Source organism: Aphelocoma coerulescens, chromosome 15 (genome assembly GCF_041296385.1).
Source record: "Aphelocoma coerulescens isolate FSJ_1873_10779 chromosome 15, UR_Acoe_1.0, whole genome shotgun sequence".
In the NCBI taxonomy this organism is placed as follows: domain Eukaryota; kingdom Metazoa; phylum Chordata; class Aves; order Passeriformes; family Corvidae; genus Aphelocoma; species Aphelocoma coerulescens.
This window is the reverse complement of record NC_091029.1, coordinates 5,903,427-5,927,749: the sequence shown is the minus strand read 5'-3', so window position 1 is coordinate 5,927,749 and position 24,323 is coordinate 5,903,427. Positions and strand designations below refer to the sequence as shown.

At 38.9% G+C, this 24,323-nt stretch overlaps 1 protein-coding gene across 28 annotated transcripts in view; it reads right to left on the bottom strand.

The window, feature by feature from the left end:
• EP400 (E1A binding protein p400) overlaps positions 1 to 24,323 on the bottom strand; it is a 57,523-nt gene that overhangs the window by 12,193 nt on the left and 21,007 nt on the right. For 21 of the 28 annotated variants that reach the window (XM_069031175.1, XM_069031174.1, XM_069031176.1 and 18 more), the window contains 35 exons: positions 23,936 to 24,241; positions 23,602 to 23,787; positions 22,113 to 22,253; positions 21,927 to 22,005; positions 21,603 to 21,649; positions 20,513 to 20,570; positions 19,762 to 19,851; positions 18,458 to 18,565; positions 17,678 to 17,871; positions 17,292 to 17,469; positions 16,714 to 16,850; positions 16,188 to 16,357; positions 15,583 to 15,757; positions 15,057 to 15,193; positions 14,256 to 14,442; positions 13,158 to 13,324; positions 12,158 to 12,312; positions 11,389 to 11,637; positions 10,166 to 10,330; positions 9,172 to 9,339; positions 7,897 to 7,988; positions 6,936 to 7,234; positions 6,315 to 6,517; positions 6,046 to 6,215; positions 5,637 to 5,833; positions 5,050 to 5,161; positions 4,408 to 4,551; positions 3,951 to 4,109; positions 3,634 to 3,717; positions 2,476 to 2,607; positions 2,310 to 2,354; positions 2,044 to 2,197; positions 1,383 to 1,621; positions 692 to 865; positions 399 to 446 (listed from right to left, as the gene is read on the bottom strand). In XM_069031175.1, coding sequence (XP_068887276.1) covers positions 399 to 446; positions 692 to 865; positions 1,383 to 1,621; positions 2,044 to 2,197; positions 2,310 to 2,354; positions 2,476 to 2,607; positions 3,634 to 3,717; positions 3,951 to 4,109; positions 4,408 to 4,551; positions 5,050 to 5,161; positions 5,637 to 5,833; positions 6,046 to 6,215; positions 6,315 to 6,517; positions 6,936 to 7,234; positions 7,897 to 7,988; positions 9,172 to 9,339; positions 10,166 to 10,330; positions 11,389 to 11,637; positions 12,158 to 12,312; positions 13,158 to 13,324; positions 14,256 to 14,442; positions 15,057 to 15,193; positions 15,583 to 15,757; positions 16,188 to 16,357; positions 16,714 to 16,850; positions 17,292 to 17,469; positions 17,678 to 17,871; positions 18,458 to 18,565; positions 19,762 to 19,851; positions 20,513 to 20,570; positions 21,603 to 21,649; positions 21,927 to 22,005; positions 22,113 to 22,253; positions 23,602 to 23,787; positions 23,936 to 24,241 — 5,349 coding nt within the window. The remainder of the gene's footprint in view (positions 1 to 398; positions 447 to 691; positions 866 to 1,382; positions 1,622 to 2,043; positions 2,198 to 2,309; positions 2,355 to 2,475; positions 2,608 to 3,633; positions 3,718 to 3,950; positions 4,110 to 4,407; positions 4,552 to 5,049; positions 5,162 to 5,636; positions 5,834 to 6,045; positions 6,216 to 6,314; positions 6,518 to 6,935; positions 7,235 to 7,896; positions 7,989 to 9,171; positions 9,340 to 10,165; positions 10,331 to 11,388; positions 11,638 to 12,157; positions 12,313 to 13,157; positions 13,325 to 14,255; positions 14,443 to 15,056; positions 15,194 to 15,582; positions 15,758 to 16,187; positions 16,358 to 16,713; positions 16,851 to 17,291; positions 17,470 to 17,677; positions 17,872 to 18,457; positions 18,566 to 19,761; positions 19,852 to 20,512; positions 20,571 to 21,602; positions 21,650 to 21,926; positions 22,006 to 22,112; positions 22,254 to 23,601; positions 23,788 to 23,935; positions 24,242 to 24,323) is intronic. The other 7 variants (XM_069031195.1, XM_069031200.1, XM_069031202.1 and 4 more) reach the window with 5 other exon arrangements.

Here is a 24,323-nt window from a genome sequence, read left to right as displayed (position 1 = left end):
TCCTATCATCCTCATTTACTAAAAGGTGTTTCAGGCATCAATTTCACTATATATTTGTAATCCACTTAGACTCTAGCCTGAAGTTCATTCTTACAGATCTTATGTACCATCAGGATAAGATACATGGTGGTTGTTTGGTGGAAAAATGCCAACTACAGTTTAAGTGAAATCACAAACTTCTTGCATGATCTAAAATTTATCTATCAAATCCAAAAGCTGAAGTCTGGTGTCAATCCACTGTATCAACAAAGAAAGGAAAAATAAATTTGGAATTTTAATTGATGTTTCAGAACTCAAGTAACACTCAACATGGATCTCATATGAATTATCTGCCCACCTCCATTGCTGCTAAATACCACAGTGTCTAGATTTGATTTTGAAAGAATACCAATGCACACCTTATAAATACTTTTTGTCTTCTTTTTAGGATTAGCTTCGTACATTAGCTGTAAAATAAGAAGGAAAGTTAGATGATCTTTTGTGGAAGATTTTGTTCAGGTGCTTTTTCTTTTCAAAGAAATCACATAAAATAAGTGGAAATCCTGATGAGAATAATTTAAAAAGTCTTTTAAAAGTTATTTATTTACACTGTTGAAACGTTTAACAAAAAAAACAAGTGTTTATGGAGATAAGGAAAAAAAACTCTACAACTTAAGGTAAAAACAAGACGCATCATTCTACGTGAACTCACCTTTCCTTCCTCCCTTGGGATTATGACATTCTCGTATCTGTTGCGGCACTGCTTGGGCGAGCGATAGACTCTGCTGCAGGAGTTAACAACATCACTAACCAGGTCCCAGTTGGGAGTGTGTGCTGGTGACACAACAGCAAGGTTTAAAGGAAGCTCCAGCAGCTGCTTCACTGCCTGCAACAGAGAAAGGTACAAAAGCTTCAGGTGACAAATCGTTGCCATCTTCCAAACCTTCCCTAACGTGCATGTGCCCACACACCATTACTACAGTGGGACAGCTCAGGGCTAAGGCTCTGTGTTCACCTACAGTCACAGAGAATAAACAAGCATAAGGTGCCATTATGCAGATTGATGTGCAGGGAAACACTTGGAGATTGGTATGAGAGGGACAGAGAGCTGCTATTCAAGTGCTGCTCTCCTCTCAAAGGTGGGAAGAACCTTAGCTGCATTATCCAGTGTCCAGCCAGCAGAACTACTCTGAGTAATAGTAAGTGGTTTCTAAAACAACAGTTGGACTTAATCGTACATTTTGTAGTTTAGCCTTTAACTTCTCCTTAGAGGAGCACAAATGACAGGCAATCTGTTCCGAGTTATGTCATCAAAATGCCATTATGAATTAGAAATAACCTTGAAGAGATAAAGTGCAGGAATAAAAACATAATGACAGCAGAAGCTGCAGCTATCATCTGACCTGCAGAAGTGCCCAGTCTTCACTGATCAACCACTCTGGATTATCCTGTCCAGCTTCAGTGGCTGGTTTGACAAGAGTTGGCAAAGGCTTTGCAAACTGTGTCTGTTGTTTCAACAAGATGTTCTTCTTTTGCTCTTTGCCCTCTCGGCGCATTTTCAACATTCCTGGGGTTGCTCGATCGAAGAGTGAACGAGGTGGGATAACTGTCTCCCCATGACGTTGCTTCTTCTTTCTACCTGCTGCCAAGACAAAAAATAAACCATTATTGGTGGACAGATATTATGATTCTTTGATTCCTCAGCTGCAAAATCCTCCTACGCTTACAGGGTACTCCCCCCTGCCTCTGAAAAGCACAGTCAGGAACTACACAGAGCCTATTATAAAGTAAGACCAGTCCTGTCCTAACTCACAAAATGGAATGTCTGTTTTCTAAAATTGTCCTTTTAAGAACACTTTTATGTCTAAAAAGAAGACGCACCCTAAGAAGTGGGCCTTGCAGTGATTCCACTGCTTCGAGGCCATGGTGAGACAAAAAATTTTCATCTCTTCAAACCTGCCAATCTGATCTTTACTGGACCAGACATGTAGAAGGTATGAAAAACCTCAATTTTTTTAAAACTATCAGCAATAAATCTCAGAACAGTTTTGAAGAAACACTCACCAGACGGATCTGTTTTGTGTCGTTTACGCTCCTTCCTGACGTACACTGGAGGCAATTTAGACTCTGGAATAGGGGTGGTATCATACATCAGGCACATAACAGAATCTATGTAGATATCATTGTCATCCTGAGGTGGAGTAGGAGGAGTCCAGAGCTGCACAGAACAAAATTTGTGATTACTGCAACGTTAACTCTCCACTGATCTTTATTTTAGGCTTCATAAAATAAAAAGCCTGTTTAGGCCGCCTGGTGCTACTTTTACTTACTGGCATAATTTCAGTTTGTCCATCTGGACCTTCATAGACATATTCCTACACAGCAAAAAGAGAACACAATTCAAATGATCCAACTGAAGTCTGAAAGGAACAGGTATTCTCAGAGTAATTGTTAAGAAATACACTATTAAGAAAAACAAGACTAATCAGCAATTACTTTGTTGTACGCATCCTCCCGAGTGTAGGTTAGAAGTTCCTCTTCATCCTCCCAAAGCATTTTTTGCTCTCTTTCCTTTAACTCCTTCATATGCTGGACTTCCCAGGCTTTCTTTGCAGTTTTCAGTTCCATCTAGATGAAAGTCAGACTCCTTAGAAACTTTACACAGTAACAGGCACTGGATTAGAAATCATCAATTTGTAATTCTATGGATAAACGCCTTGAACTTTGTCATTTTCAGGCACGGGAATCTTATAGCAATTTCTTAACAGATCACAATCATTTAGAAGATATTTCTTGGCCGTTGTTGAGGGTTTTTAAACCATCAATATAAAGCAATCAAAGAATTTCAGTTAAACTGATGCCTTTTCCTGGTCTTAAAATCAAGAGTCAAACATGGTTAGAAAGGAAAAAGGGATTTTACCTTGGTATTTATTTTAAGGATCTTTAGGTGCACACGTCCAGGTCAAATGCACCTCTATGCACACCACAATGCACAACCCCCAAAAGATCTGGTATAACATTATAGGTTTTACTAATTAGCATACCTATCCAAAATTCCCCAATGAGAGTCTTGAATGAGCCCCCATCCCCAAGGAACTTTCCCCTGGATGGTTCTATCTTAGTTTACAGAATGTGTTCTGGAGAGGACCTTGGGCTCTGGGGCACACTGATCCCTAACTACGAAGCTTCTAAAATGTTTAGTCCCCTAGCTGAACAAACAAGTCCAAGAATGTAGGCAAAAAGCACTGAGAATACAGAAGTTGTAAAAAGGTATAACAGGGGTATAAAAGAAAAGGCAAAAAATCTTCATGGCATAAAAACAATGAAGACAACCAGAACACAAGCTCACTGAAATTAATGAAATTTTTTCCCTCACTATCAATGGAGTACAACAAATATTTGCTGAGCCGGGCTGAAAGTAATTCCCATTTTATAAAAAAAGAAATTAAGAACTGACACCTGCTTAAACCAGAGAATCCCCAAAATAATAAGCTCTCCGTAAGACATTATGCTGTTCATAAGGTATAGCAAGAAAAGATCACAGAAGTGCCTACAATATATTCCACATCACTGGAGAAACTTCCATTTCATATTGAAAATATAATAAATGTTGTTCTGTGACAGAATAACATGGAAAAGAAAGATTTGTTTTACCTCACTCAACCGTGGCTCATTGTCATCAAATGAACCGTGGAAGAGCTCCAGATAATTCAAAGCATACTTCTCAATTGGAGTCAGCTGAGGGCAGTATCAAAGTGAAAAAATGTTACTTTAAGGATAATAAAACAAGTGTTACATGAAGTATCAAAGCTCTCCTTAAGACTCATCTTAACATCTTAAATCAGGGGGAGATCTCCTGTCCATTTAATGGAATAGACAACAAAGTTGCTTTAAGGTCAAACTGCAAAGAAATTGAAACATTTGAACTAAATACTACTTTTTAGCCAGATATTCAAGGGAAGATGTGGTACCTGATCCACAACAGCAACCAATTCCTGCAGCTGTGAGGGCTCTTCATTGTATTTTGTCTCGCAGAGCTCTGAGATTAAAGGTTCAATGCTTGACTCAGATCCTATTTCTTGAATGTGATCATTTGACTCCTCATCCTCTCGTTCAATGCTGTTGAGGGCCTTTCAGAAAGATACATTTTAAAAATAATTAAGAATTCAAAAATACAGAAAGAAACTCCATAAGGAGTTCACTGAAATGCCACACAAATGTCTGGACTAAGACTCTGCTGCAGCAAGAGAAACAGTCCCAGAAAGTATAACACCCAGCTTTGGGCTTTTGGAAGTTCTGTCACAAATGACAAAAGAGCATAAAACTATCAGAAAAAGAGACAGAATTTACCCAAATAAAACAAGATTAGTCAGTTGTTTAATACTAACGTTGCACAGCTGTATTTTTAATGTATGTGTTAATCATTACCTCTATGAATGGTCTTGCAACTTTAGGTGAAATATTTTCTGCTGGAGACGGCTCTTGAGAAAGTACTACAAATTCTTCTGCTTTCACTCTAAATCCAGAATCCTCCATAGGAGAATGAACCTCAAACAATTCCTGAATTGTTTGCTTGGTAAATAGAAGGAAAAAAGAGAAATACATTCAGTTACTGGGAGCATTCTACTTTTTTTCTATATTGGGAGTGCCAGCTGGGATGATCTGGCTTCACCAGTGCAGTCACTGCCTCGTGCATCTTCAGAGCAGCAATTGAGAGCCTATCTCTAAATACACAGACTTCTTATTTCACATTTTTAAAGCTATTGAGACCTTCATCCTTGCAAGCTCTGCAAAATTTTGCAGCAGGGTGAAGAAATCACAATATCTTAAGTCATGGGTGATATCTGTGCATCACTATGCAAATAACAGAACAAAACAGATGGATGGTATTTTACAGAATGTGGCCCCAACACTGAGAGTTCAAGCAATCATGAAATCCAATATGTTTCCTTATTAATTCTAGCCCAGACAGACTTCTACTAAACTGCTTCTAAACACTCCAACACAGATGCTTGAATTTATTAAACACTGAGACACGGGTGTTTCAATGCATTCTGAATATTAACTTACCTGTGTTAAAAAGGCCATTGAATAGTCATTTCCCTGAGCAGCTACTTCTCTGATCAAGTCCTTGGTGCCATTTTTCAAAAGTTTCTCTTCTACAGAATTACCACTGACAAGTCTAAAAAAATGAAAAAAAAGGAGAAATCTGGTAAGTCATTTCCAAAACAGCTTTCAGAAACAAAAAGATAAATTGTCCCAAGAGAATAACACTAAACTCTTAAAATGTGATAATTTCTGGGAGTTTTTTTAGTTATGGTGCAGGCCCAGAAAGAAAACACACTACCACCTCTACTATAGAGCTTTCTTTTAATAATGTATGTAATTAAAAAAAAATAAACCAACAACATAAAGGAAAAGTTATAAAATTCCATGTAGGCTAACAGACAAAATCCATGCAGGTATGATTCATTCATTACACTTGGTGTTAAACCCCCCCACACTTTTTCATAGGATATCCTGGCAACTTTTTTTATTGAAGGGAGGTGGTTTTCAGCACTTGTTTCCACTTTACTCCAGGTCACACGGTTCAGCACTGTCTGAAATAACCTTACATTAAAACATGTTAAAGAGCAGACATTGACTGTCACCATCACCTGTATATATGGATATCTTTACATCTCCCAATTCTGTCACACCATTCCTGAGCTTTTGCATCCATCACTGGGTTCAGATCATTGTCATAGAACACAACAGTGTCTGCCTCGACAAGATTGACTCCCGTGGAACGGCTGTGAGAGGAAAGGATGGCACAGAAAATGCGCTTGTCTCTGTTGAAAATTTTCATCAGCTCCTACATGAACAGAATAAAAGCAAGGACTAAATAAACCACACACCAAAATAAAATGCCAAACCAAATTCACTACAGCCTAATAAAAAACCAGATAAACACAAGTGTTTCAAACTGAGTACAAACGAGGCAAATTTCCTTTCCCTGCTGTAGTGTATAAAAGCCTTGGCAGCACATACTGCTATACCAGTGGGCAGCTGGTAGGGCACACTTACCTGCCTTTGTTCCTGGTTGGCATATTCATCAATCCTCACAAATGTGAGGAAATGGAAATTCAGGAACAACTCCAGTATGTCCAGCATCAGAATCATCTGTGACAAAATCAGCACACGGCGCCCTTCAGATTTCAACTTCTGAAGCAAGACAGCAAGAGCTTCTAATTTTCCTGTAATTCAAACAGAAAAACCAATAAAGAGTTTTATATAGAAATTCCATTCATGTGACACAGGAAATGACAGAAATATTGTCAGCAAATGCCCTTTACCTGAGTCATACTGCACCAGCCGGAGGTCAGGGAACTGCAGCAAGTGAGGAGTTGTCAGCTGTTGCAACTGATGCAAGTGTGGAGCTGCCTTCTGCCTTAGACTTTGCTTAAGGAGTTTCAGTCTGTGACTGTATGAAGGGGGAGGATTTGCTACATACAAACATGGGGGAGCAGCAACTGCAGCTGGCAACACGAAGAGAGCCCTGTGAAAAGCATCAAAACAAGGAATTCCAACTTAAAAGCAACACATAAATTGATTATCAATAATCATAGGCATAGCAGTCAAAGTCAGTCTTGGCTAAACTAGCTTCTCTCAGTATCTCTAGGTCTTAACTCTTGTTAGTTGGGTCCAAGAGGTACCTGTTCAAGAAAATCCAAAGCATAAGAATGTAAGCCTAAGTATAGTCAGCTGAATTTGGGCTTGAAATTAGGAAAGAGACACTAAGAACACTTATTATAAAGATGCAAAAGAAACAGAAGTGGCTTCTTTTTACTTTCATGCTGCATGTCGTTTACTGCTAAATAAACCAGTCTAAACCAAATAAGCTCATCGAGAGAACCTTAAGCCTTTTTGAAAGGTGTTTTAGAAATAACCAGCTGCTAGGCAGAGTCACACATTACCTGTTAACGAGATCCTTTACAGATTCCTGTTGCTGAAGCAAACCCAGGATCATTTCCCGCAAGGGGTTACTTGGGCCTCCAGAGGCACTTGAGGAAAGGCAGCAGTTGACAAAGCCAGCCCACCTCCAGCTGTTGCCTTCACTGGAAGGCAGCTGGGAGGCCTTTCTGTCTCCAGCCAGAGAGCAAACACTCAGCACGTCCCGGCCGTACATCGGGGCCCGCCAGCAGCGGCGCTCGTTGCCGGAGAAGATCCTGTCCAGGCGCTCCTTCAAGAGCCGGTTCTTCTCCTCAAATGTCTCCTTTGCCAAGAAAAGGTGAATAAAAACCACATTTGCTGCTCATCACAATAATTGAGGTTCTTTAGAATGAAACTATCAGGATCAGAGTATAGATCCTCAAGCAGAACTGCTACTTAGGCCAATTACTAAAGGCATACATTTCAGATAAAATCTAAATACTACAGCTGAATTCAATTCAGATTAAAGAGTCAATTCACTTAGTTTAGTGTCTTCTTGCTTTTTAAAAGTACATTTTCGTAGCTTTTGATATATTCTTGATGTTTCCCTATGCTTTGTAAGTTGCTTGAGTATCTTTTCTAAAAACTTAAGATTAGAAATCTATAAAAAATTGCCCAATTTGCCATTGCGTTCAAAACACAAAAAAGAACTTATGATTTATTTATGCATCACTACACAATTAAAATATATAACAGTTACAAGAACCTGTCTATCACAGCACAAGAAAGCTGTCAGCTGCTTTTATACACCAGAATTTATTTTGTCTATGGATAAATGCATCAGCTCTGTCAACCTGAAACATGGACAGAAGTTGGGCTATTTACCTACTCTGTAATCATCAAAGTTTTTAATTGATTCCAGCTTTGCAAATTATAGCTTCCAACTATGACATGGACTTCAAATTGATTCTGAAAGGCTCCCACAAGAAAATAAAAATTGAGTACCTGTGACTGTCCATGCAAAGGTGCTGGTTTTAACACTGCTCCCATGTCACCAGATGGCAAGTTAGTCACTGTAGCTCTACCTGGAATACAAACTGAGGATAAACCTTGTGTTTATATATTTATTCTTCTGAAAATTGCTCTCATTTATTATTTTCAATAAGTAGACATTTCATAGCTGTAACACATCACTGTTGCAGACAAATTTTTAGTCTGAATGTCCATTGGGTATTGTAAATTTGTACTTTGTTATACACCACATCTCTGACAGATATTTACACTAACTGTTCTCACAAAAATCCAAGATAGATCAAAGGAATTTTACTTTGCTTTGTACAAAGCAAAGTGCTGTGCTGCATTTGTACTTTATTCAAAATGTCATGTACAGTGCAATACATGTTAACATTTAGAAAATGTTAATATGAGCACAATAGAAAATAGAAAATGTTCTAATTCAGGAAAAGATTGTTTTATCTTAAGCAAATCATCTCAGATTTTTCAGAAAACACATCAATTCAGTATATCTACAAATTGGTGAAATCATATGATGGAATCTCAGTAGCATTCTTGTGAATTCAACTGCTAGCAGATATTTTCCCAGACAGTTAACTACACTGTAAGAACATCACACCATTTTGAAGGAATGGTTTATATCCCAAGAAAATTACAGCAGATGGCCATTTTCAGGGAATGAACTCCAAGTGTTATATTCACCTTCATTTAATAATCTGCTGTTTTGTTGTAAGTGCATTAATTTCTCTATTATTTTTGATCAACATGTTGGTTGTGTTTTCAAGCAAGGAACTGACCACATTTACAGCAAGGCACCAAATACCTAAGCAACATTCACAGAGAGAAATGGAAAACTGTAGCTTGATCAGCTGGAGAAGTGAAAGAAATCAGATAAAATCAGTGGGAAAATGGAGAGCATTACTGGACATTCTCTGCCAGCATAAAAAAAAATCACCCTTGATTTTTCCTTGCAAAAATGAACAAAGTATTTCAAATTTACTTCTTCCCACAAAAATTTGACCAAAGGTGAAACTGGCAAAAAATCCCCCTATAATTAAATTGCATGCTCTCCCAAGTTTGTAGTAAAAATTTTCTTAAAATTCTAGCACACATTGAGTAAAAACTGGAAGAATTTGCCTCATAGTTCACCCACTTCTGAACTCAAGTCACAGAATTATGATCTGCAACAATTCTGAGTTACATATGCATGTCATTTTAGCAACTGAATATTTAGACAGAGACATTTCTTCAGGCTGGAAAACCCACCTTGCTGTGTGACTGCAGTGGAAGTTGGGACACCTGCCTGGTGCTGGTTTCCTAAAGCATTCAGGGCATTCTGCACAGTTCCTGCTTGGGAAACCGTCTGCATGACCACAGGGCCCTGAGGCCTCAGGTACTGCTGCCCAGGGGCTGACACAATCTGAAGGACACTTCCTGCAGTGGAGGATTTTAAACCACATTAGGGTGGAGAGAGTGGGAAAGAATTAATGTTCTCTAGCAGAATCTATTACCGTTGCAAACAGATCATTACTGCTTCAAACTATGTTAAAGTTTACAAGACACGTTCATTACACCAATTTGCTAAAAAGGAGGGAAACACCCAAGTGTTCATAGCTGAAGAGGAGTTTCATGTCATAGGAATATCATTCTAATCTAGGTATTTATACAGAATTTGGACAAAATCCAATCAAACAAAAAATCTTCACTTAACAGTCCCTCTATTTATTTTGTTGGCCACAAAGAATCAAGATATGCAGATTCTCCTAAATTTGGCAATACACACCACCAGCAAGGAAGATTTGAGAACAAAATATATTGTTGGTAGAGCATTCAGCTCAGGGCAATAGTTGGGTCAAAACTCAGAAGCACACCAATCTTTAAGTATTATTTACATAATTTCAGAACAAACCAAGAATGTTCTCAGCTTTGTCTGTTTCTGCTCAGCAGGGAGTTTATATCAAATAATGCCTCACCTTACTTTAGCTGTACTGCATGGGTGTGAAAACAGATCAAATAATAACATTTTTGAAATACAATACAGAAAAAGGAAGTAACCATGTCTTTCATTTGATAGGCATTTATCTTTCAAACCAGAGCTACCTTGACACCCCTGTCTCACGCAGAAAATAGGAAGAGCAGGGCAGTATAACCACTGGGGATGGAATAATCTCCACAACATACAGCAACAAGGAACGTGGTGCCCATATCAAAACATGAGCATTCTGAATAATGGAAAACTGCCTGTTATTGAAATAAGTACCTTGTAACTGCAGGGGCTGCCCTGCAGTGAGCTGGCGGAGTTGACTGTGTGATAAAGTGAACTTGTTCCCTTGGAACTGCAAAGTCACTGGGGTCTCTGGCTGAGCAATCCTGCCTTGTGCTCCTGCTATAGAAGCCAGCTGGGCTATTTTTACTACCTCACCACCTGTTAAGGAGGGAAACGGGCATTAAAAAAAAAAAAATCAAAGTGGTAGGCAAGTTTTTCAATATTCACAATTCTACATTTTGGTTAGTAAACTGGTGCTGAAGCGCCTTCCATGCATAATTATACTTAGTGCATCAAAAGTGTCATATAAAAGTTAAGCAGGTATTGCTTTCTATATTTGTTGGACAAACTGGAAAGAAGCTGATTGTTTAAAGAGTAAGAACATCAACATTTTAGAAATTACCACTTTCATTAGCAAAAAAGTTAAGAGCTACCTGAAAACTCATGTGACACTTTGTAACAGAACAAGTATAGACATTAAAGTGATTTTCACTGCCTTTTCAACAGCATGAAGGAAGGTTCAAGGAAGAAATTAAAATATTCGTATGTGTGGCACAGTCAATACACATCTGAAATTTGCTGATGAAACATGATTTATATCAAGCAATCTGCATTTAGACAAACCAAAAAGCTTCAAAGTGGCAAGCACCAAGCTTTTTGTGATTTAAATGCAGAAAGGTTAGAGGCATTTCAGCATTAAGTTTTACGATACTGAAAAAATATTGGTGTCAAAATTCAGCTTTTGTAAAGGCAGTGCATTACCCCAGAGATAAAATTAATACATCAGTGCTCAATACTCTCTACACATGCTAATAGGCAGTGCACATACAACCTTAAAGCAAAGCCTCATCGCTTTTCTCTGCCTAACAGTGGTGACGCTCCTCTCTGCCAGAGAGGCCTTTAGCAGATGGATTAGTGTTTAACATGAAAGGAATAATTAGGAGAGAGCTAAAACATTTGGTCTGAAGGAAGTCTTGCCAGCAGAAGAAACATGCAGAAATAGGAGATTAAGTTGACACCGCTAATGTATGTCCACAGCAATTCTATTGTTTCTTATCCAATTTTCGATTTTCCTTGGTCATAAGCAACATACTGAGCAAGGCTAATCAGAAGAGTGAAAAAAAAACAACGATTCTGTACACATTTTAGGGTGCCTAGTAACTTAACCTCATTGTAGTACAAAGGTGGGAGAAACCTTGAAAGGGGAGGCCACTTACTAGGCAACCGTGCCTGGGCCTGAGAGGTCAGTACGAGCCTCTGAGGCAGCACACTCTGTTGGATGGTGTGCGGGGGGGGCTGTGGCTGTGGCTGTGGCTGGGGCTGGCCCGGCTGCGGGGCCGGCGCAGAGGTCTGGCCCCGCGGTTTCACAGGGTTGGCTGCGCTAGTTGCTGTGGTGAAGGTCACTGCGGGCTGGTGTCTTGGAGCACTGGTGGAAGCCTGAGTTGTCTGAAACTGTGCTGCTGCAGCTGCAATCAATAAGGGTTGTTTGTGCAAGCTGTTAGAGGTTTTAACTCCGCTCTTTTAAACAACCTGCATTAAAAAGAAACCTTCCAACAGGATAATCAAATGGCTACAAGAACGGCTTTGTCCTTACAGACTGGGATTGCTAGCCACACCTCTTACTCCATCCTATTTTTACAACATTATCTACTTGGAAAGCATTGTTTAAAGGCTAAATAAATACAGAGAAGCACTGTACAATCCCATCTTTGACAGAACATTACACGTCTTCAGGATTTAAATACCAACTGTGGCATATTTACTCCATATGCTAACAGGTTACACAAAGTTTAGTTTTGCATTACACTGGCAGATCATACTGTAGAAACTAGTGGGGAATTTTACTGGCAATTAGTCTGTTGGTATTTTTAAGCCATTAGTATTCTAGACCATTAAGCTAGAGGGAAAAGGAGTGCTATTAAACAGACTAATTTGTATCTGTCTATGCAGAGGTGCAGGTGACCAAGGTGGCACTGAGTCCCTTACCTTGATTTGAAGACACCGTAGCTATGGGGGATCTGCCTCGCACTTGTCCCTGCTGAGTCACCGTCGCCGTGGTCACCGTTCGTTGGACTTGAGTGCTTGGGAAAACGACAGTCCTGCCCTCGGGCTTCTGACCATACTGAACGGGCTGGAACAACCTGACAAGAACAGGAAAAGTCAAAGGCTATAGGAAGATCATAGCTTGGCCTTTAGAAACAACCTCTGTCACCCGAGGAACATATAAACTCATAATGTCAGATGCTAATCTCTTTCTTGCAGATGGCTGAAGCTGGCAAGACTCATCACTTCACAAACTTCCTGAGTAAACATTGTAGAAAGTGATATTGCTAAATCCAAGAAAGAAAACTTTCATTGCCATACACCCAGTTTAATGCAGGATGCTTCACAATTACAGTAAAGATCTTAAAGAGGCTAGGTCAGTATCTGGAAAAAGATACTGAAGATATCTGAAAAAAAGGGCTCCCATATAATCTCCAGAGAGACATCAATATGCTGCAGGTCATCAGGCAGCTCTCTGGCATTAGACAAACAGTTCCACATTACTTTGAGAACACTACTTCACTAGGAGAGAAATACTTCAAAAAAATTTACCGCTATAAAACTTCATATGTCTCTTACGTAACAGTGAGACCACAACTGACACTGTAGGCCCAACTAAGTCTTGAATTATCCTCATGTTAATTTTGCAAAACAACACTAAATTGCCATAAACAAGATCCAAGAACAAAGCTCATCTGCTGGTGCAGTAAGGACTATGGGAAATCCATTAACAAACTTCAAACGGAATTGCATGCCTCAAAAAACAAAAATTCTTATTTTCAGAGGTAAACAAGAAAGCAAGAGAATAATTAAATGCAGAGGTAAGCCTGAGCTTTTGTGTAAATCACTTTAGCAGAGATGCAGTGAGAACTCAGTAAAGATTGCAAGAGAACCACGTTTTGCTGCTGTAATTCTAGCTTAGAAGGAGTGCAGGAGCACACACCTGCTTGGTTTGAGCTTCACTGGGTTGGGCCTCGCCGGTGGTGGAGGGGAGCTGTAGATTTCTTCAATCAGCTTTCTAGTAACCTTTTGTTTTGGCAACATTTGTGCTTCATAATGAGTCATTTTGTCTTCCATTCCAATGAGATCAAAAAGAGACAGGTCCGATTCCTAGGGATTTCAGAAAATTAAGTTTGTTTTATGTGATGACCCAAACAGTTAAGTCCTCTTTATGTTCAATGTTGAATTGAATTGATATTTACTTTTTAACTTGAAATAGTTTAAGTTTAAGAAATAAACTATTAATTATTAGCCAAAACTGTCTAGAAAAGTTGGAAATAAATCTTAAACTGACAGTCCCATTTTAAGCATTAGAAGAAAAGGAGCTGACATCACTAGCCACTTATGGAAATCAAAGCAAGGCACACTTAACAATTCTTCATATATCGTAGTTTCCAAATAATTAAATAGAACTCTTTGAAGGTTAACTATCAAGCTTAAATGCCAAACTGTAATTTAGGAGTAGAAAAATATGAAGGATGGAAATAAAATCAAACAAAAACTTCAGCTGCTCCATTACTCATACTCCTTTTAATTATATTTTTTTACTCATCTCAAGGAGTGTGATCGCTTGTTTAACAATAACAGAAATAATGGTACTTCAAATGGATTGACAGAAGGGTACTAATTAGTCACTGTAACAGAATGTTCACTCTTATGTGAAAAAGAGTAAATCTTGCTTTCCTTCAGCTACTGAAAGCAAAAAGAAAATTGCAGAATGCCATAAATAAGCACAGCGCTACCCAGAGTGACTTCAGTGTTGGAAAATTCCTGAAAACACGAGCATGATGAAAACAAAGCTAATTTCCCTTTGACCAAGTAGTTCATGAAAAATTACTGTTTACAAACCACTTGAAAAGTTCAAACCACTATGACAAAAAAAAAGAGATGCAGCAAGAACACACTTGGTAGGCGTAGTTATGGAAGAGGGAATTCCTTCTATTTATGAACTTCAGGTAGACTTATGACATATAAGAAAACAATAGTAAGTACTGAAATTCTGCCAGGGCACTAAGAGAGGAAAAAACCCTTTTCTACTGACCTTCCAAATATCCCTTTCCAGAGCTCGCAGCACCAGAGAGGCTGTTCTGTATTCCAGTGTTTCTGATACGTAAGAGGAGCTTGAAAGCCGGGGGTTTATCAGATCAGGGTGGTTACAAATCCGCTGCAGCTGCATCAGGACGTGCAGGACACTGATGAAGTGTCCACTTTTGAGGGCTTCCTGGGTTCTACCAAATAAATTATACAGAAAGAAGCTGATTTATGGGCAGCTTATATGGAAATGTCCCGAAATCAGCAAAGTGAGAATGAGCAATGCAGTATGTTATGCAAAAGTCTTAAAACGAGTTTAGATTTCACCAAGGGCTTCTGCCGTATTTTAAGCAGCACTCTACCAAAAGTAAATTTGGAAGAGTGAAACTTAAAGACCCAGGTCTGCCTTACAATCAAATACAGCCTATCTAGCTCCCTTGTCCTCTCTCTCCTTTGTTTCTGTTTCACCCCTGCACCTGTCAATTACCACTGGCAGAGGGGTGGTGAGGAAAAACTCTGGGTTTTAAAAAAATGAAGAACTACTCATTAGAGACAAATGTTAAAACAGTGCAGCAGCAGACCTGACCATCATAACTCGATTCTTAGGTTCCAGAAGCAAACACATGTTTTCCACGAGGCCATAGCATCACCTGCTGTAATTCTAGTCTATAATGCAATCACATTCTATTCATGGGCCATAATGGAAAATTTCCGAGAAACACTAAAACACTTCCCACCATGACAATCATTTATTTACTTGCCTAAGCACTAAAAGTGACAGCATTTTATATTTAGTGTTTTAAGCCCTTACCCTGGTTGTAATATGACATCCTCATACATGGCTTTTTGTCGACTAGACAGACGGCACTTCAGCACGTGCTCATATTTCTTTGTGAGCTGCTTTTCGACATCTCTCTTTGATCTCCGCAAAATAAACGGCTGAATCATCTGAAACGTTTCAGAATTGAGAGGAAAAGAATTCTCACTTCAAAGAGTTTACAACAGGAAGCTAAACCTATTCACACCGAACAGATTTGATGTGATAAACTGCATATGCTATATATAATCATGCTGCTATGCACACAGTTGTATAGACATTAATTTGTTCTTTAATTTCTGCATGTCATGCTTCAAAATCTGAGCCCTGTATTATTTTTTTAAAAAATCTCCTGACTCTTCTGGTAGCAGAATCCCCTGCTTTCAGCAGGATTTTCTGTCTAAACTGAACAAAGTGTTAAGAAAGGACAAATTCTGATCTGAACCACGTATTTTTATTCCCCCTCTCCTCAACAGCATTACTTCTGCAGTAGGACACATGAGAAAAAATGACAACATACTCTGTGCAACCTGATGACCAGTTTATGGCAATAATCCTGGTTCTCCTCATTAGGTGCTTTTACTGGAAAATCCAGGTAAGGTCTGGAGATTCCCGGAATCAAAAAATGTACCATGGTCCACAGCTCCATCAATGTGTTATGCAAAGGAGTGTCTATCAGAAGCAAACGATGCTGGCTGTGAACAAAAGAGGATTTTAAATTGACTGATTACTACACCTTTATGTTTGTCAAATACACAAAAGAATCATGTAGATATACTTAAATTAAACCTAAGATAAAGTATCTTTTCAACCTTGAATATACCACCAAACTAGCTGCTTCATCACAGAGTATCAGAACATCGGGGGATCTGTTTGGGAGCACAGAATACCAGCAAAGAAGAATTACAGTGTTATGATAGTGGAAACAAAAAGAACTCAAGCATTTCTCTGAATCCTGAATGTTTCAAATAAAGTTATCTCTCTATAGGTGCACGTTACTCAGGAATTTGGGCAGGCCAAGTCAAAAGAGGTTTTTTTTAATCAATTTTCTTTTAAGAAGGGAACTGTGTCACATGAGGAGAGAAAAACCCACTCCCAGCAGGAAATCAATTCTCTGCTCTGTACCTGCGAAGACTGAAAAGTGCCTCCCAGTGCTTCTCAGTCATGTTCTTTATTTGTTGCATCTCATCTACTATTAAGTATTTCCATCGCATTTTCATAAATGCTGTGTGGCCTTTGAACAGCTGCTTGTAGGAAGTGATGCACACATTGAAGCTGTTGGGTTCCATCCATTCCTATGGAAAAGGAAAGAAAGGATGAGACAGAAAAGTTAAGGCAAAATTCTCAAATATCTTACAACCAGCTACTTCTTCATTAAAAAAGACACTATGACCCAACACATTCTAAAAGTAAGTCTTGGTCTTTGCATTATTGTCAGTTCAGAAAGCAGGTGAAGTATTGCAAGTATTGCTCAATGCCAAAGGGTTCAAAAAATGCCTTTGAAAATCTAGAACCATTAGGTGTGAATCTCTTTGTAAACCAACATGAAGTGTGTTAAAACTCCTCATATCACATCACCATGGAAGGAACATATAGATAAATACAGGCTAAAGGTCTTAGGCAACAGTGTAAGAGTTGCAAAATACAGCACCTGTCTTTTTGCCCTAAGTTCTCTTTGGCTCCCAAAGTAGAGAAGTATTTTCAACCCCGGGCACCAGCGTTTCAATTCCAGTTCCCATTTCAATATGTTACAGCTCCGGACAACAACAAGGTGAGGGCCCCAGTTCCCTACAGAAGGGGAAACACAGCAGTTAACACTGGAAAGAGACTCCTTACAATGCATGTGCCTTATATTCTCCCTTGATTTTTGAAGTGCATTGCACTAAATTAATCATTGAAAATGAGATCCAATAACAACAAACAGAGGTATTCTAATGACTAATCTGCTCCCGGTCATTAAAGAATTTGTAAGGCTTTTTCTATTCTAATAGGAATTCACAAGTATTCAGAAGAATCTCTGGGGGGTAACAGATTGATCAGACACTATACTTGACTAGATGGCACCCCTATATCACAAAGTATGAGAAAGTTATTCTGACATAATCTTACTCCCATCATTAACTAAAGCCTGATATGGTTCAGTAGGGAAAAAAAAGTGACCCTAGGCTACAATTCACAAAGATAAGGCTGGCCCAGTACCTGTCTAAAACATTAGCCAAATGAACTTACCTTCATTACAAGCCAAATGGGCAAAAAAGGCAATAATTTGCACCGTTTTTCCAAGCCCAGCCTCATCTGCCAGGATGCCATTGAGATTCTTTCTGTATAGCTTTGCCAGCCAATCCAGCCCAATCTTCTGATATTCTCTGAGAGACCCATACAACAATGATGGAGTGTTGTATTTTACCTGTAATGTGAATAATATTTTTTTCCTGAGTTAAATTCACAGAGCATGGCATAAAGCATAAACATTCTATAGGTAACTTGAAAAAAAAAAACCCCCGCAGAGTTTCTTGCTAAAAGCTACAAAATAATGAAGAAAAAGAATCATTCTTCATGTAAACATCAGCACACAGAGTTCAGCACACAGAGTAGCAGAAAATAGGGACCCTTACTGCTGTTGTTATCCTGGAGCTCCCTTTAGGTAACAACATCTCTGCTGCAGCAGCGACTTCCGCTATGTCTCGCATGTGCTTCTTGGGAGGACTCGATCTGTCCATGCCCTTGTACTGGTCAATGCTGAGAAGGGAGTCTATGAGGACAGCTTCTTTCTGGGGACTTTCCCTATCAGACATATGGTCTTCCATTTCTAGGAGAGAGAGGCAAATTACAGTGGTGTCTAACGTAGTTCAGTAGTAGTTACACAAAGGAACTGAGATAACCAGGATTCAGACATGGTCTAAAGGATGCAGCTAACTTTTAAAAGGAATTCTATGATTTTCAAGCTAGTTCAAGTAAAATGCAGATAGCCTAAGCTGAGGTTCATGCACACGTTCTGAACATTCACAGTTGCTAGGTTAACATGACCATCAGCTTTCCACAGCTTCTAGAGAGGTCCTATCATACTATTTAAAACCTGTCTTCAAGTATGCAGACCTATCATCACATTAGTACAGAACAGAGGTGTAATTAAAGCTACCTATGAAGTGTGCTGTTTAATTCAGTGTAGAGAGGCTCTTCTAAGGCTCAGTATTGTTCTTGAAAATCTCACACATCTTCACTTTAAGACAAGCAAACACTGCCCTCTTTTCACAAACTGAGAAATTTTAGATGTGATTCACTCAATATGTGTTTTCCCCTAGAACAAAATGTCTTTTCACAGAGTCCTGAAGAGCCAAGGAACTTATTCCACCTTGTAAATCAGCACAACTTCTTCTAAACAAAGAGTAATTTACCTTCCTCACTGCTCTCCTCTTCACTGTCAGGCTTCGGCTGGGGCCAGTGAAAATTTTCTGCAAAGGCACCTTCATACATCTTTACCAGATCTTCCAGAGGCAATTCAGCTGAAGGTTATTAAAGGATTTAAGTCTTAAAATACCAAAACTTGAAACGATAGATACTATTCATTTTAATTTCATTACATTCTTCACAATTGCATAAAGCCAGTTCTCTAATCAGAAGTTAACTTCAGAGGTAATTATTAGGTGAATGATGGCAGTATTTATTTAATAACCTCGATTACAGAGAACATTTGGCATTACACCAAGCACTTTGCTCTCACACCTTGCTTTTTACTGTATTACAAACACACCCTACAACCCTCAGTAAACCCCCAGTTGGGAAGGTACGGGCATCAAATCCAGCTGAGTGGTTGGAAGACAATTCAAGACTTCAAAAGTTTCAAAACTGAGTTGTACCTCAGCTCCTCTAACCAGCAACTCCGGGATCCCTTGTCTGAGCTGGTAAAGCAGGAATGTACATGCTGGCAGTGGCCAATCAATCAGCAAACATTCTCATTAGGAACTTGGCTGACTGGCCAAGGGTTATAATCCCTCCAACTGGCCAGTTCACTGCAGCCACTAAGCTGCCAAACAGACCAACCAAACAGATTTGGAAACCGCATGTTAATTGCCAGGCAGGCTCAGCCTAATGGGCAGCCTGCCTCTAAAAATCTGCTTTTACCAGGGTAAGTGACACATCTCTATGGGGTACTTTGCACACATCAAGCTCAGCACAGCAATCACATTGCTAATGAGAGAGAGCTGCTAGCCAGAGCACTGTCCCTAAAAGCCCCTTATCTTCAAATATTTATACCCCCCCTTCAAGATCAGCACTTAAGGGCCCTTTTGGACCTACCAAGTCAGTCACAAAACCCTTCTGAGATACTCAAGACAGTAGATGATAAATTGTCCCTGTTCAATCTGATACAACCCTGGTTTTAAGTGCTTATCATGCACTCCTAGAACTCAGGTTGAGAGTCTTGGTGTAAGGTTTTAACGCAGTGCTTCACTAGAGAACTGCTTTTTCTCAAGAGACCTTGTGTGATAACTAGGACTGCTTTATAAAGTACAGATGTCCATCATCATCCCATAAACTGCTGCAGCTTTCCAAACAGAAAAAACTAAGTACAGACGACACAGGACTGAACATCTGGATACACTCAATTTCCCACCTCCAATCCTCTACAAATACAACTGCTGGGTGTTTCCAGCTGTTGTTTCAGAGCCCAGCCCAGAAAAGAACCAAGCCACATGCCTACCTTCTTTGGCTAGATTAGACAATTCAGTTTGATGGTTTATGTTTCCTTCTTTAGCTTCTTGTTCTTCAATTGTTTCTTCTTCATCTTCAACTACAAGAAAAACAAATGCAAATCTTGGAATTCAAATTATATAATAATTCAGGAGGCTTGTAATTATATACCCCTGAAGTGAACTAGCAGAGAATATTTTATGTCTGCAAGACTTAAAAAGAATTAAACATGTATGGAAAATAAGATAATCTGAAAACAACTATATGTAGTACTTAAGTGATAAGGACAGAAGCATTTCTGCCTCAGGACAAAAGGCAGTTAAGTGTTGATTGACAATGTTCACCACATGTTGTTCTGTAGCTTTAAACAGGGGAGTTCCTTTGTCAGAAACATGACGGAGTTGTTATCACAAGAAAGGACCCAAAGCAGATGGGTATTTCAGTCTAAAATCTTCAAAAGAACTTCAAGACCATTAGTAAGGCTTGATAAATGAAGAAATGAGGACAGAAAGAATTAAAATCCACCAATAATAATGGCCGTATAATTTCAAGGAAAATGTCGTTTTCAAATTTTCACTGGAGCTCTTTTAGGGGTAATTTACTATTTAATTGACTATCTAATCTTTCTAGGAAATAGATGAAGGTTGGTATTTGGTTTCTGAAAAGCACTGCCCCCATAAAGTAACAGACTGAAAACCTGTGGGTTTAATATTCAACTTATGTACTATGCTATGGATGCAAAATTTTGAGAAGTGACTTACCTTCCTCATCAGTCAAAGACGTGCTTGCCTTTCTTTTCCTTCCAGATGATGAACCCCCCTAGCATTAAATAATTATAATATTTAAAATCATAGAAAACAAAGATAAGCAGGGGGCTTTGGTTGGTTTTTAAAGACAACAAAACATGCCTTGCAGTCCCAAAAGCATTTGCTGATAGACAGTTAACACCTATTAGCACTTCCCTGGTCATGGAGAAACAGAAACTCTGCTTCTGAATTGATGGGAGTGTGCAATCAGCCATTTCCAGTGCTCATCAGTCAAACCAGTCAGGTCCAGCTGTGATAAAAACTTTTACCTAGGCTGGCTCAAGGACCAAATTTTTTCACTAGTCAATAAAACAGGGATATGGCACAGGCCTACAATTGTCTCAGCTGTCCAGTGCACTCTGTAGAATTGTTTAGCCAGTGCCAATTAACTCTCACAGCCAGTGCTGGGCCACAGTTTGGCTGATAACACATGCTAAGGCTTGTTCCTAGCAGGAAATTCAGATGTAGGCATTCTGCTTGGTGGAGGGGGAGTATTTCAGCACATGGGCATCAGCTGTGACACAACAGATGGCTCAGGGCCTCAGATCCCTTGTCCATTTTTTTCCAATTGCACAAACACAGCCAAGGATTCCTAGCACACATTTCATCCAGGGAAAAAGATATCCAAGCTTCATTCAGTTTGATCCATTCTGTCACATACACCTTCATCTCTCAGCAGATAAATCTCTGCTGAACACCTGAAAACACGCTTCATGCCCCACAAAGTCTAGCTATGGCTACTGCAGATGAAACTCCTGCCCGGGTCTGGCAATTAATTTGTACAGCTTTTTGGTCTTCAAACTCAGAATGAACAATTCACAGCCACTAAAGCCATGTATCAACCATAATCCACTTCCCTTCCTGACCAGAAAAAAAAAACTATGCTTGTGCTTGTGACTGAACATTCAGTTGTCAGTAACTACAGTGAAATCTACTTATCATCACCATGTACTTAAAAAAAAATTCACCTTTACCAAAACTTTTTCACATATGTAGTCACTTTTAAACTTATCTGATGGGTTTTTCAAAAAACAGAAAGGCTTACCATTTCACTTTCTTTTTCCAAATAAAGGTCTTCTTTTGTATCCTTACCTGGAAAATTATTACACTTGATGCATGCATTCATCACTTAGCAATTTTACATTTCTTACATGAACTTCTAACTGTATTCAAAGCAAAACACAAGAATTATAAACAAAATCTAGCACAAAAACATAAAAACCCCATAACTCATCACTCAGATCTATTCACAACTTATTAGCAACTCACAATTTTATTGCCAATGAGATTAGCCTGCACTGAGTGAAATTATATAAAACAATAACATCAGAATTCAGACTGTATTTCTTATGAAATGGAATACAATTACCTTTCCTTGAAAATCTCTTTAAATTCAAAGCTTTTTTCCTTTTCTCTTGAAATTCAATTTGCAGTTTAATTTCAACAACCTGAAATGTAAAGCAAGTCTAATAAAGCACTTTTATTTTACAAATAAACTAGTGAAGATGAGAAAACCAGCACAAATTACACAAGTCTTAGTGGGTGGGTACTTCACCTGCTCAATGTTAGACCAGAAATACTCTATTTCTCTAGCAATGGATGCTGCAATCCTCCTCAGTTTGTTCTGTTCTTCCCTTTTAGCTCGCTCTTCATTAAGTTTCTTTTCTTCATGATAACGAGCCACAGTTCTTACCATCTAAAACGCCATGAAATACTGGATTAGGTTACTTCAAAATACATATCACTGCATTTCTTAACATTATAGTGGTTATCAGCAGCCAGATGTTGACCATAGCTTTACACACATAGCACTTACCTCCAATATTTCTAATTCTTACCATGCCAGTAAAGCAACAGACATGAAACTCAAAGAAAAAAAAAAATACAACAACTATAACCAAGCAACCAAGTAGGAAACTCTTAATTCACTCTCTGAATACAAAAATTAGAAAAAAAATCTACTGAAATTAGCAGCAAACACACAAAAGAAAACTTTTTTTTTCAGACAGCACATATGAAGTCACAGAAATCACACCACAAAATGTCAGAGACCAAAGCTAAAATGAGTTCAAAAAGAGTGTACATACATGAGTGAAAGATCAGTCAATGGCTGTTAAGACTGACTTGATTGCAACCTTTAGCTCAGGAGGTCCCTAAAACATTGACTTCCAGAAGTTTGAAGCATAGTGCCAGGGGAAGGATCATTTCACATTTGCCCTTCCTGTTTCTCCTATTCTTAAAAACCTACCATTGGCCACAAATGGAAATCCAGATTTAAATTATATTCAAAATGCAGATGTTTGTTGCACACAACAATACACTTATTTAAATACTTTGCTGCTGAGTTTCCATCATTTCAGAACATACAGTAAAAAACAACATGGCAATTTAAACTAAGGTCCTCCAGTTGTTTCTTCATTATCCTAACTGCTCATAAATGTATCAAAAAAGATGCAACATTGCTGGTATCCATAGAAAACCCTTGCTCATTGTAAATTAACAGATTTTATATATTTCATCTCGCACCATACGAATTTTCATTCCACTACTGTATTCCTGCTGTGCTGCTCTCTTTCCTTATGGAAAAAGTTCTCTACCATGTTCTCACTGCTGTCTTTACTCTTATTTTTCTCTGAGATTAAGAAAAAAGAACTAGACAGACAACCACACCCAATGGAAGTTATTTACAAAACTCTATATATACTCTTTATTGAGAGGAAATAACTGATTTGTGAGACAGGCATGATAACCCTATCTTTTATTTAAATATAACCTAGTCAACATATTGAGTGGGTCCCTAAACAAGCTATTTGATTTCCAGAGGAATAAAATCCACAAACTGTTATTTGCATCCACAATCTGTACAATTATCCAGTCTGTCTCAGATGCCATATCCAAAACTGACAACATGATTTCTTAAAGGTAAAAGCACGTCATCTTTCCATCACTTCTATCTGTAGCAAAAGATATCTCAATAGCTTTGCTACCAAAGTGAGTCACATCAACATCGATTGCTCTGAGCTAAAAAAATGTTTTTCAAGTACCTTCTTAGCAGTTGCCATCTTCCACTTTCTCTCCTGAGCAAAATCAGTTGCCATCCATTGCATTTCTTCCAGCAAATAATCCCAGTGGGATTTTGGTCTTGGAGCCTCTTGGAGTTTAGGCAGTCGCCTGGGGGACCATAAACCTTCCTTTCTCAGTTCTGCTATCCGCTGATGGATTTGATTTTCCTTGAAAAGAAGTACAGAGAATGACAATGAAGCTGCAGAATGCACGTGAAGTTGTAGAATCATAGGAAAACAGTAATTGCTCCCACTTCATTAAACTAACTGACAGGAAAAGAAAAGGTGTAAAAGCAGGACACAGAAAATATCTTACCAGCTTTACTTGCTCAGCCAGCTTATCTTGAGAGTTTTCCTGTGGCAACACCGCTGCATTCTGAGCTGGACTTTGTGTTTTAGGTGCTGCTGCTGCTACTGCTAAGCCAGGAGGCTTGGATGCAATGGGAGACAGGGACTTGTTGGTTGCTGGAGAGGTCCTGTTCGTTTGCACTGGGTATGGAGAAGGCGGTGTTGTGCCTGGGATCGCTGCTGGAGCAATGGATGAGGTAGGTGGCAGTGGATTTGCTGCAAGACGCTGAGAACTCTGAGCAGGATCCGCAGGTGGCCGTGTCAGAGTCACGGTCTGCCCAAGAAACACACTAGTTACTGATGAGTTGAGGATTCAATACTTAGTCTACACTACAGCAGAACATAATGGAGACTTT